The 12,062-nt window shown below is 34.9% G+C and overlaps 1 protein-coding gene across 16 annotated transcripts in view; it reads left to right on the forward strand.

The window, feature by feature from the left end:
• Positions 1–12,062, forward strand: part of HMBOX1 (homeobox containing 1) — a 149,404-nt gene that overhangs the window by 87,808 nt on the left and 49,534 nt on the right. For all 16 annotated transcript variants that reach the window (XR_012914676.1, XM_075997142.1, XM_075997148.1 and 13 more), the window contains one exon: positions 4,725–4,835. Coding sequence is in view for 15 of the 16 variants with exons in the window: in XM_075997142.1 (XP_075853257.1) it covers positions 4,725–4,835 (111 nt within the window). In the remaining variant the exon portion in view is untranslated. The remainder of the gene's footprint in view (positions 1–4,724; positions 4,836–12,062) is intronic.

The following is a 12,062-nucleotide window of genomic DNA, read 5'->3' on the forward strand; positions in this document are numbered from 1 at the left end:
AATCAGCCCTAAAGAAATATGTATTCATGTGCACAAAGATACAGATAGAGTATCATTGCATCACCATGTATTATAGTATAAAACAACTGAAATATCCAATAATAATGAATTATGGTATAGGTTGCCTTTGAAGCCATTAGAATGAGGAAGACTTATCATTTCCTACATGAACTAATTCTAACACATAAAGTTACTTATTATGTATAGAGTAACTCCAAATGTATGTTTTAAAAAACCCAACTGTTAATAGTTATCCTAATAAACAAGAATACTTCTAGGATAGGGAAGAAGGGAAGGGGTGCGGATGAAGAAAGGACTTTTTTTCTCTCTCCATGTTTGTGAATTAATTGAATTTTTATAGAGAATGCATGCATTTGTTTTAACTTAAAAATTTTTAAACATAATTCTGGTTCCATTGTGGAAGGCAATCATAGCGATGATAGCAGCTCTTAAGTAGAAAATTGCATGAAGAAGGATATTTTACTTTTTCTCAACTATGAAGTGATCTTCTAATAATTTAAAAAAGGAGCTAATCATGAGGACTTTGTACTTTTTGTGGATCTTAAATGGCTTGTTCCTTTTATCAGAGTTACTACAATTGTCCAGGCAAAGAAGGCTGAGATTCTAAAGTGCTGGAATGAGGATTGGAGAGAACATGAAGAGACTTTTACCAAGAGAAAGTGACTGGATTTAGTAAACATGTGACAGTTGTGGGGGAAAGTAGAATGAAGGTAAAATTGAGATGGAGGATATAGTAAGAAGAGCAGATTTAAGGATGAGGATAATGAATTAAGTTGACTCTGTTGAGGACCTGTGGGAAATTCTCATTGAAGCTTTTTAGCAGATGGTTGGAAAGTACAGTCTGGTACCCTGGAAGTCTTTGGCATTTAGATGACATTAACATTTTAAATCAATGTTGTTTGTAATTGAGATGACCAAAGGAACCCTGAGGGCCACTAACATGTTAGCAAAGCAGCCCCAAAGCCAACTGAAAACGTGTTGTTGGGGGTTGTAGCCAGCATTCCAAGGGTGAAGATGATGTGAGTGGTCAGTAGTGTCACGCTCCAGGAAGTGGAAGGAAAATGAAACATTTAAATTTGTGCTACTGGAGACTTTGACAAGGATAGGTTATGGTAGAGAGCCCTCTAGTGGAAGGGAGTATGACATTTGAAGAACTGCAAAGAGCCTGATACAGCTGAAGCTTGGAAAATGTGAAGGAGACTAAGAAAGGCTTTTTCTTCCTTTGAATACAGTGTGGTTACTTCCTTATTGAAAATAAATCAATCAGGGGTTAGTTTTAGTCTGTAAGTGTATGAGTGTTATATGTAAATTTTTCTTTTCTTCTGGCCTGTGGAGGAGCTACGGCTTGTGAACAATGACATTCTCTTTTGCAGTGAGTAGTAGCAAGGAAGTTAGGGAAATTTTCTCCTGAGGAAAAGTATCAAGGCTGACATAAAGAGGAGCTGCAGGGGCTTTTGAAACCATGCTCAGCTGAAGTTCCAAACCAGCCCCAGAAGGGTGAGTTAAAGGACGCTTACCCATCAACAAGCTGGCAAGAGAAATCATTGTAAAATGTGGTGTTTTACATATTTTTTTATACACCTCTTCTAGAAATACTACCTGCTTTATTACTTTGTTTTCTGCATTTGTTATATGAAAAATGAGATTAAATTTATAGGGAAGAAGTTCTTTATTTCTTCACACAAAAGATGAGGTGGGAGAATATTCTATTAACATATTACCTTCCTCTCCCTTTACATTATTAATTGCACAGAGAAAATTGTGAAACAACATATGTATAAGCAGTTAACATTGCTTATCTCAGAGAATTGGTAAGGGAAGGCAGAAATTTACTTCTCTTTGCAACTCTTTAACTGGGTTACAATATTTATAAAACAACCAATAAAGTACTGTATGTAAGTATTTAGGGGGGAAAACCAAAAAGTGAATGAATACATATTTACAGAAATGTTAATGTAAAGGTAGAAATGTTGGAAGAGTCTACCATTCTAAATTCATATTGTTTATCTTCGGTATATATAAACTTTTGTTACTATATAAAACAGAATGTAGATTAAATATTATATTAATATAGTCATTAAAATATATACTTTTTCATTTATATCATGGGCATCTTTCCATATTGATACATATCCATTTTTTTTGAAACTACATAGAATTTTAAAAACATTTTTGGGGAAACTTCTTAAAATTTAAATATGTACACAGAAAAGTGTCCAGCTTACTGACTTAAAAAGTGAAGACACCCATATAACCACACTCCAGATCAAGATAAGAGCAATGCTGGTCACCATGGAAATCTTCTTACTATTAATACCTGCCAGTCATTAGCCTTTTCCCTTCTACATGGATGACCACTGTTCTCATTTCCTTCCATATAGAATAGTTGTTTCTGTTTTTTAACTTTATATAAATTGAATCATACAGTTGTGTATAGTTTTTTTCAGCCAACATTATTTTTGTGAGATTTATACATATGGTTGCTGATAGCAGTAGTTAATCCTTTTTCTATTTGGTATAATAATCTGTAGTAGAGTGTGTAGATATCACAATTTATGCATTCTACTGTTGATGGGCATTTAGTTGTTTTAAATTGGGGGCTATTATGGATAATGCTCATATGATCCTTATACATGTCTTTTGAACACATTTCTATTGAGTATATACATATTTCTGAGGGCTATATGCCTAGTAAAGAAATCACTAGGTTCTAGAGTATACATGTGTTCAGCTTTAGTAGGTACTTTCCATCTGTTTCTCAGAATGGCCCTGCCATTTTACCCTTCCATCAGCCATATGAAAGTTATGTATACTCCTTGTCCTTGCCTACACTTGGTATTGATGGCTTTTTATGTGTTTGCTTGGTTTTGGTTTTTTGTTGTGGTTGGCTTTTTTGGATGACTTTTTTAAAGCATTAATTTTAAAAGTCTGCCAGTATTTTGTTATGTAAATGTACTATAATTTAGCTAATGTCCATTTGATGGGCTTTTGCCCTCTTCTCCGATTATAGCACAGCTAGAACCTGGACAGATCTTATATCTGATGGGCTCAGTGGTTTGTTCTATGTATGATCTGACTATATGAGGAAATTTAATATTGGAACAAACTAAAAGAACTGATAGAACTGATGTCTACTTTTTTTCTTTACAGATTTTTCTCAATTTCCCTGTTGTTCTTTTTTTTTTTTTTGAGTAATATGGTACCAATATAAATGATCCATGTAAAATAGTTTTATTTTGACATGAAAATCAATTTTGATTTCTTTGTGGTAAATGGTTGTTTTTTCACTCTTTAAAGTAGTATAATAAATAATATAATGTCTTAAACTAGACTTTTGGTGAAATGTTTGCTAAACACAGCTGATTGAATTATCCAGAATGCCAGCACCTGCATCACATAGATCTTCAATCCATTGGAAGACTGCTATGTGAATTACTTGAGAATGTGATCAGTTAGGTTTTGGAAAACTGTTTGAATTTCACCTTTTGGAATTGATAGATGTTTCCAGTCAGAGGACTTTGCTTCACAGTCTTCCTTTTAACACTCCCGTTCCCCATTTTTTCAGGTTTTCTTTTAACGTAAGATTTTTAAGTGTGTGAAACTCTAGGGGCTTGCTTTTAATGAGTTAAATGTGATTGCAGGACCTCCTGCTTTTTCTCATGTGAAGGGATGTGATTACTTCTTGATAGCCATTCTTCCTTGTTGAGCATTACAGCTTTAGACAGGTGTTGGCACAAGTGGTATTCTTTAATTTCCAGTTTCTATAAGTAATTCCTTGGGAGATTTTAGATATTGGTAATCCTCTATGATGGCTAGATGTTCTTTTGCAAAGTGCCTTGTGGACTTGCAAGACAGTTTTGTCTTTACTGTATTCATTGCTTTTGGCAGTTGTATACTGAATCATTCATTTTTTGGAATAGCTATAATGACCAATGAGAATGTCATTCTCATACTAGAACGTTTTAGACATGCTCTTTTATGTTCAGATGTGGAGATTCTTCACATTTCTAATGCTGTCAAGAACTTCTTAGTGATAGCAGAAAACTGCTTTATATTCTGTTCAGTTTTTTGGAAAGTATATCTGTTGGAAAAATGTCTTTAGCTGTTAAGATTTCTTAAGAGGTCATATTGCAATATAACTCTAAAACTCTGCTAATTCTTTGTACTAATAGTATGACGGGTCTAAAAATGCCTAAATAAATTAACAAATAAATCAAAAACCGTATTGAAGACATTATTTTCAATGACCTTTCTATTCCTAGCCCCTTACTATAGCAAAACTTGCTGACTTGTTTTTTTTTTCCCTCAGTATCTGTTAAATGTTCTAATATTCTAAACTGGGGTGGCATTGGAGGGCATTGGTAGTTAAAGGAGCACAAATATAATCAATTCTGACAAAGAGCTATAACTTAGAAATCTTCATTTATCTCATATTCGTGGACCTGGTTTGCAGATTAATTTTAGAGGCCACTGTCAAGTCTTGGTTAATAAAATTCTTTGACCTCTGATAAATTCTGAGTATATCCTAGCCAGTGCAGTTAGCCTTTCCAAAGAAGCCCAACATTAAGGAGTTTGCTCAAGTTGCAACTTCCTTGCAGAGTGACACAGAGAATAAAGCACCCAATAACCTAGAACCAACAGAACCCTCATTAAGTTCACTGTATTTTCAATGCCCCCCAAAAGCTATTTCTCTTTATACACAGGTATCAGTCAGAGCCGCATCTCTCATTGGCTGTTGCAGCAGGGATCAGACCTGAGTGAACAGAAGAAAAGAGCATTTTACCGATGGTATCAACTTGAGAAGACAAACCCTGGTAAATATCACTTTCTTTTATTTATTGCATCTGAAGCAAGACAAATGAAATTAATTACTTTATTGAATCCATGTGCTAACTTGTTCAATAAGGTACTTTCACACTTTATTATTGTGCCTTCATATAATAAAAGCCACTCTTAACTCAAAAACCTAAGCCCTGATTGTGATAATTTGTAGTTTATTATCTAATATTATCTAGTCATGTTCACTCCTTCTTCTGAGGAACCTCTTTGCTTCCAGACTATATGATATTTCTAGCCATAGTTTGAAATAAAGGTTACGAATATCAGTGGCTAATTTTGTTTTCTTCAGCTATAAGTTCATACTTAAGACTCCATTATCTTTTTTTTTTTTGCAAATTTTGCTTTATTGGTAACATAAATTTAATATTTTTATTTAGTTCATGCTGTACCATAGCCAATGGTCTCTGCTAATGATTTTCTTTTTCTAGTTCTAATGATCCAGGTAATGTATGGGTCTTTAGACTCTAGGATGCAGCTGCCCTGATGACTCCCAGGAGCAGCAGATTGGAAAGCAGAATGAAATTTTAAGGAAAAAGATCATAGAAACCTTTGTGTCTAGGATTGGCAAGAATAGGCAAGATTTATTGCAAGATGCTATAAAAAAGTGATATATAAAGTAAAATCTGAAGTTGTGTGATGGGGTGTCTCAATCTGTGCATTACACAGTCTAGTGGCAGTGCCCTGCTCTCAAGTGTAAGCTTGTGACTGAGCTGTCTTTGGTAATGCTGCGGCATTAAAGCATTTACTTACAGACTAAGTCACAAGTGGAAATAATGTGTAATAATAGCATTGGCTCTGAGGTGGAAATAAAGAGTGTCATAGAGATACATTTTTGTATGTGTGTCTGTGATAAAGTTTTTTTTTTTTTCCAAAATCATATTCTCAATCCAAAAGTTCCAGGCAGGATGAAACAGAATAGACCATATCAACCTCTCTGCAAAAAATTTTTCTTAATCTATTCTGACTCCCAGTTTCTATTTTGAAGTGTTTCAAATGTGGAGAAAATTCAGATGTAGAGAAAACTAGCACAGTAAACAACTGTTTACCCTTTTCTTACATACAATAATTGTTAATATTTGCTACATTTGAGTTATCTCTATAAAATAAATGAATTTAAGATTTGTGTATGTGCATTCAGCATTCATCTCCTAAGAATAGATATCATCTACATAACTACAGTCCCCATTGTCACACCAAAGAAAATTAATAATTCATACTACCATGTAATATTCAATCCATAGTCACATTTCTCTAGTTATTGCAAGAATATCTTTTGTAGCTCTCTTTTTAAAAGTACTGTGTCTTTAATTTGGCAATTTGGAATGTCTCTTTAGACTCTGAAATCTGTCACCCCAACTTTTTTTTCCATGATACAAACTTTTTAAATCATGTAATCTTACAGAATGTCCCACATTCTGGATTTTTCTATTTATTGTTATTGTCAAATAACTTATTTTTTTTATCTTCTCTATTTTCTGTAAAGTGGAAGGTAGGATTAAAGGCTTCATTAGATTCAGTTTGAATATTTTTGGCAAGCATACTTCATAGATTATATAAGGGGGCATGTACGAATAGCATCAGTTTACTTTGAAATGCTTCCAAAAATAGAATTGATTGATGAATATATAGGGAAATGGATAGATATGTGAGAAAGTAAGCATAATAAAATATTAAATGGTCTGATTATGATTTTCACTTACAAAATTATTTTAATGTTTTTATAGTTTGGAAATTTTCATAATAAAATATTGGGGAAAAATACTTTGTAGGTAATGTTTACCTCACAGTGCCACCTATCAGGAGGCCTGTAATTCAGGTTGTAGCACTATTCATATACTAAGTTTACTCATTTTGTTAAGGTGGTGGCCATGAGATCTTTTCTTTGCAGTTTGTAAATAATCTCTAGGGCCACATTTTGCTACCTGATGAATATCTTCTGCAACAACCTATTTTTTGTTGTTTTCTTTTTGTTTTAGAGGCATTTTATTTAGACAAATAAAAACAATTAAATGTTCAGAAGCAGTGTACAGTGAAAGAGAAATCAAACCAGTTATTTAATCATGAATTCCCTCTTCTTTATGACTAAAGCAAAAAAAAAGAAAAAAAAGAAGAAAAGGCATTTTGCTGTATACAACAACATTTTACCAATGGTCTTTAGCATTCATTGATGATCCTTGTCTGAATTGATTATTCCAAGGGAATTACAAAACAGGATAATCTAATCTATCATTCTTCCAATACTTACTAGTTTTTCCAACACTTAATCAGTTTCTCCCCAGAGAAGAGCTTTCATTTTTAGATATTAGCTATATAACTATTTTTAAAGGCAGCTTTATAATAATTAAATTAATATGGGGTGGTACAGAATTCATAAGTAAAAAAGTAAGGTACAAAAATATATATGGTATATTACTAATTATATAGGGAACACGCACATGCACAAGTATATGCTTGCATAAGCACAAGATCTCTGGAAGGCCATATTAGGGACTGGTAAGAACAGCTCTCTGGAGGGGAACTGAGTGGGAGTATGGGTATAGGGAGTTGACTGTATGACCTGTGTCTTTCTAAATTTTGTACCATATGTATTTGAAAAATACATATAAAATGTAATGGAAGGAAGGAAGGAAGTAGAAGGGAAGGGAGAGAGATTCTCCCAAAATTAATCTACCTTATTAATAGCTTTCAAGATTTTTTTAAAAATTAAGAATCTAGATCATATGGTCAAGACCTGCTGCTTTTGAGAGGCAGTTAGGTAGAAAATAAGATGTCAGTGATTTTTATTAACAGATTACTGTATTTCATAATTTATGTCCAGGATGGCTCGTTAAGGGAAATATAAATAGTATCATCTTTATACATATATTCTGAGGAAAAAAATGCAAAATTAAGGAATACCATAAAATTAAAAACTGCATTTTCTCTTCTGTAAATTTAAGTATTTAGAAACAAAAAAATATTTGTATATTCTATGCCTCTATGCTTGGACCTCAGAGCATTTCTCCTTGTGTACCTTTAGTGAAGTTCTCTTTTTCAACCACTTCAATCTAGATCCATTTGGATATGGTTCTGTGGGTTGTTTTTTTTTTTTTAAGTTTCTTTTTAAGTGGACTCAGCAAGAAAAATAACAGAATGGATATTTAGGTTATTTTTACTGATAATCCAGTAGATATAGTATAGTTTTCTGATAGACCCAACATCAGAATTTCCCAGCATAACCCAAAGCCTGCCAAGGCATATAAATAGAATAGGCTGATAGAAACTAATCAAATGCATTTTACCTTGTTTCTTATGAAAACATTTACGAGAAAATGCCTATTTTTCAAAAGAGGGTGAGTGCTAAATTCAACATGGTTGACAGCAAAAGCCCCTTTATTTAATCAAATTAAGCTCAACAATCTTTTTCCCTTGTCTAATTTAAACATTACTATAGCAGACAGGTGGTCTGGGTTCCTCTTGGCCTGTAGCATTGATTCTGCATACTTTTAAATTAAACAATTAAATGAAGCTTGCCAAGAGGCTTATGCAGCAAGCACATGAAGTAAAAACGTTCAGAAGAAATGCCCACTCCTTCACTTGCAGAGTGTCAGAGCACTGGGAAACATGCCTGTGAACCTGGAGAAGATGAGAAATTACTTTTGGAGAAGGTAGTTTAGTAATTATGTGCTTCTAGTCATTCTTTTATTAGCTGATTGGTAATGGCTCACCCAGATCTAATCCTGATAAGCAAGAACATTATCTGATATACAAAGAGAACATTCATCAAAATTTTTAAATCTATTAGCAAATTATGAAAGGTTTTTTAGTTTGTTTGTTTCTAATGGGTTTAGATTTGCTAGGTGAAGTTGCAAACATTTGTTTTAATAGGAGCCCAGATAAAATGTGGGGAAAAAATGTTTCCCTAAAGAAATAGGGAACACTGTTTTCCTGTAAGGACCTTTAGCCAACCAGAACGCCTGTATTTTACTTCAGTGGAGTTTAAAGCCTTATGTACTATATGTTGTTCCTGCATTTTAGTATCTTTGTGTTTTTCAGTTAGAGTCAATTTTAAACTCATTCTTTGTTCTTCATCCATTTCAACCAAAGCAAAGTGAACTTAGGTTTCTAGAACAAATCTGTATTTATTAGACTGTTTCCAGAGTGTTTCTTGGGCTATTTTTAGCTCCTACATTGAAAAAGAGAAAGGAGTAGAAGAAAAATCTCAAAAGTAATGTGATAATATTTTTAAATCAAGTATGTTTATACTCTGTTTGACAAAGAGCAGCAAACCATTGCTGTATGACATTCTTGGAGTATCCTGTGAATATGCTTTGTAAGAAATTAAAAATGAGATAATTTAAAAATACAAGTTTGAAATTATTCAGTTCCCACCTTTTGTGCATGAACTGTCTTGATTTCTTTTAAAGTAACCAGGCCACTGCTTGCTTCTTTCTCTTCTTTTCCCCCCTTTCTCTCTCTCTCAGTCTTTTTTTCCTTCCTGACCAGTTTTATTTCATCTAAATATCCTTCAGCTCTCAATACAGAATATTATAAAGAAGCATAATAACACTAACAATAAACTCTAATACCAAGAAAGAACCATTCTTATTAGTTAACTTATTTCCTTTACCCTCTTGATTGAATTAAGATTCTATGTGTTCTGTTCTATTCATACCCATTTGTCACTCTGCTAACCTAAGAGACATGCCACAGTTGTAGATGTGGCCTACCGCTTGAAATTCACTGACTTATTTTCCACCCTCCGCTCTGAAACTCTCTTCCTTTACCAGAGCCAAGCCTTGGACAGGAAGACCTATTCCCTTACCCAGTCTATTTCTTGTTTTGTTTTTGTTTTTTTGGTAGAGACATAGAGTCTCACTATGTTGTCCAGGCTGGTCTTAAACTCATGGCCTCAAGTGATCCTCTCGCTTTGGCCTCACAAAGTGTTTGGATTACAGGTGTGAGCCATTGTGCCTGGCCTATCTACTAGTCTGTTTCTACCTATATCTTCATCAGCGAGGATAGCAACTAGACTCTGTTTTGGACCTTTTCACCCTGGCTGTAGAATAAAAGTAGTGTTTTAATTAGGTAGATTCCAGAGCTCTTGTGCTATAATCCCTGCTTGCTTTCAGAAAAGCACTAAAGCAAAGACTTTGAAACCCTTCCAGCCCCGTAATTCCTGCTTATGTGTAAACTTTGTTAACTTTGAATTAGGCCCAGACTGAATTCCCAGGTTATTTTGGCAGAATGGAACCTTTTTTCTTGAACTGTTTAAAGAAGGGATTCAGTTTAGAGTTTCACAGTGGTTAGACCAAGAATGTTTTTAAGCCAAGGGTCAGCAAACTCTTCCTGCAAAGGGCCAGATTGTAAATATCTTAGATTTTGCAGGCTATGTGATCTGTGTCACAGCTACTCTGCTGTTATAGTGCAGTCACAGCTGTGTACAATATGTAAATAAATGGGCATGACCAGGTTTCAGTAAAACTCTATTTACAAAAATAGGCAGCAGGCCATAGTTTGCCAGCTCTGTTTTAAGCCATGAATCTCTAAAGCATTGTCTGATGAAACACCTGCTTGAGAAAAAAAGTTAAATATTACTTTACATCATGCACTATAAGAAGTAACATATGTATTAAGGGCTGAAACACAAAATGAAAACTATAAAGAATATTCTGAATGATATTCAAACCCACTGGCCATAATAGAAAAGACTGACAGATTTGACTACATTAAAAATAAGATCACAAAGCATATCATAAAATACAAATAGACAGGAAAAAAATTATAATCTATATGACTAGCAGTTGATTTCACCATAAGGTGACTGAGTCACTGTAAGATGAATAACCCAAAAGAAAAAGGGACAAAAGATATGAATTCATAAAAAAAGATATTTAATGGTCAATAAATAGCAAAAGATGCTCATTTTTGATTATTTTTTTTAAGATGGTGACCTGTGTCACCCAGGCCAGAGTGTAGTGGCATGTTCATAGCTGGACTATAGGTGTGTACCAGCACTGCCTAATTTTTAAATTTTTTATAGAGATGGGATCTCGCTATGTTGCTCAGGCTGGTCTTAAACTCCTGGCCTCAAGCAATACTCATTCTTACTTGTAGTGAAATCTCTACATTAAAGTGAAAATTGTTGCCGCCACATTTATACACTTGAATAATGATAGTGTGTTGAGGGATATGGGTAAATAACCAGCTGCGATGATCATGATGATTTGTATTAGTTATCTATTCTTGTACAACAAATTATTCACAATTTAGCAACTTAACAAACATTTACTATCTCACAGTTTCTGTAGCTCAGGAATCCAGAAGTAGCTTAGCTGGATGGTTCTGGCTCTAAGTTTCCAGTCCAGCTATCAGCCAGGGCTGCAGTCATCAGGACTGGATGGTCCACTTGCAAGCTCACTCATGTGGATGTTGGCAGGCCCTCATTGCCCACTGCCTGTTGGCCAGAGACCACAGTTCCTCACGGCATGGGCCTTGCTATCTGCTGCCTGAGTGTGCTCACACATGGCAGCTAGTTTTCCCTTGAGTGAGTGATCCGAGAGAGAGAACAACCAAGACAAATGCCACATTGTCATCTGTAATCTAATCCTAGAAGTGACATATCATCACTACAACGTGTTATTGGTCATACAAACTAATCATGGTGCAGTATGGGAAGGGCCTATACAAAGGTGTGGATACCAGGAGGCAGGGATCCTGAGGGACCTTGGAGGCTGGCTACCACCTGTCCCTATTGGGACTTGTCTGGGGCCTTGTTTCTCTGTTAGCTGGGTTCTATATGGTGTCTGCTATGGCTGAAGTGTCCAAGGTGGCTTTTTCGCTCAAATGTCTGGCACCTGGGTAGAGTTGGCTAGAGCACCTGGGGACTGGGCATCTTTCATTCCTTGTGGCCTCTCTACATGGCTACTTTGGGCTTCCTACAACTTTATGGTCTCAGGTTAGACTTCTTATATGGCAACTGGCTTCCCCAAGAACCAGCATTCTAGGAGACCTAGGCAAAAGCTGCAAAGCTTCTTAGCAGCCTCGAAATTTTTCCATGTTCTTTCAAGGACATGATTACCAGGAAGTATGATTTATTGTGAAGGGCCGTCTTTGGAACCTATCCTAGGAAGTCTTGATTGCTAGAGATGATGCTGGCATGTTCTAAAGTGGTAGCAGTACAGGGAATAAAAATTGATCATCTACTAGAAATATTCTGAAGA

This window comes from Microcebus murinus, chromosome 24 (genome assembly GCF_040939455.1).
Source record: "Microcebus murinus isolate Inina chromosome 24, M.murinus_Inina_mat1.0, whole genome shotgun sequence".
NCBI classification, from domain to species: Eukaryota; Metazoa; Chordata; class Mammalia; order Primates; family Cheirogaleidae; genus Microcebus; species Microcebus murinus.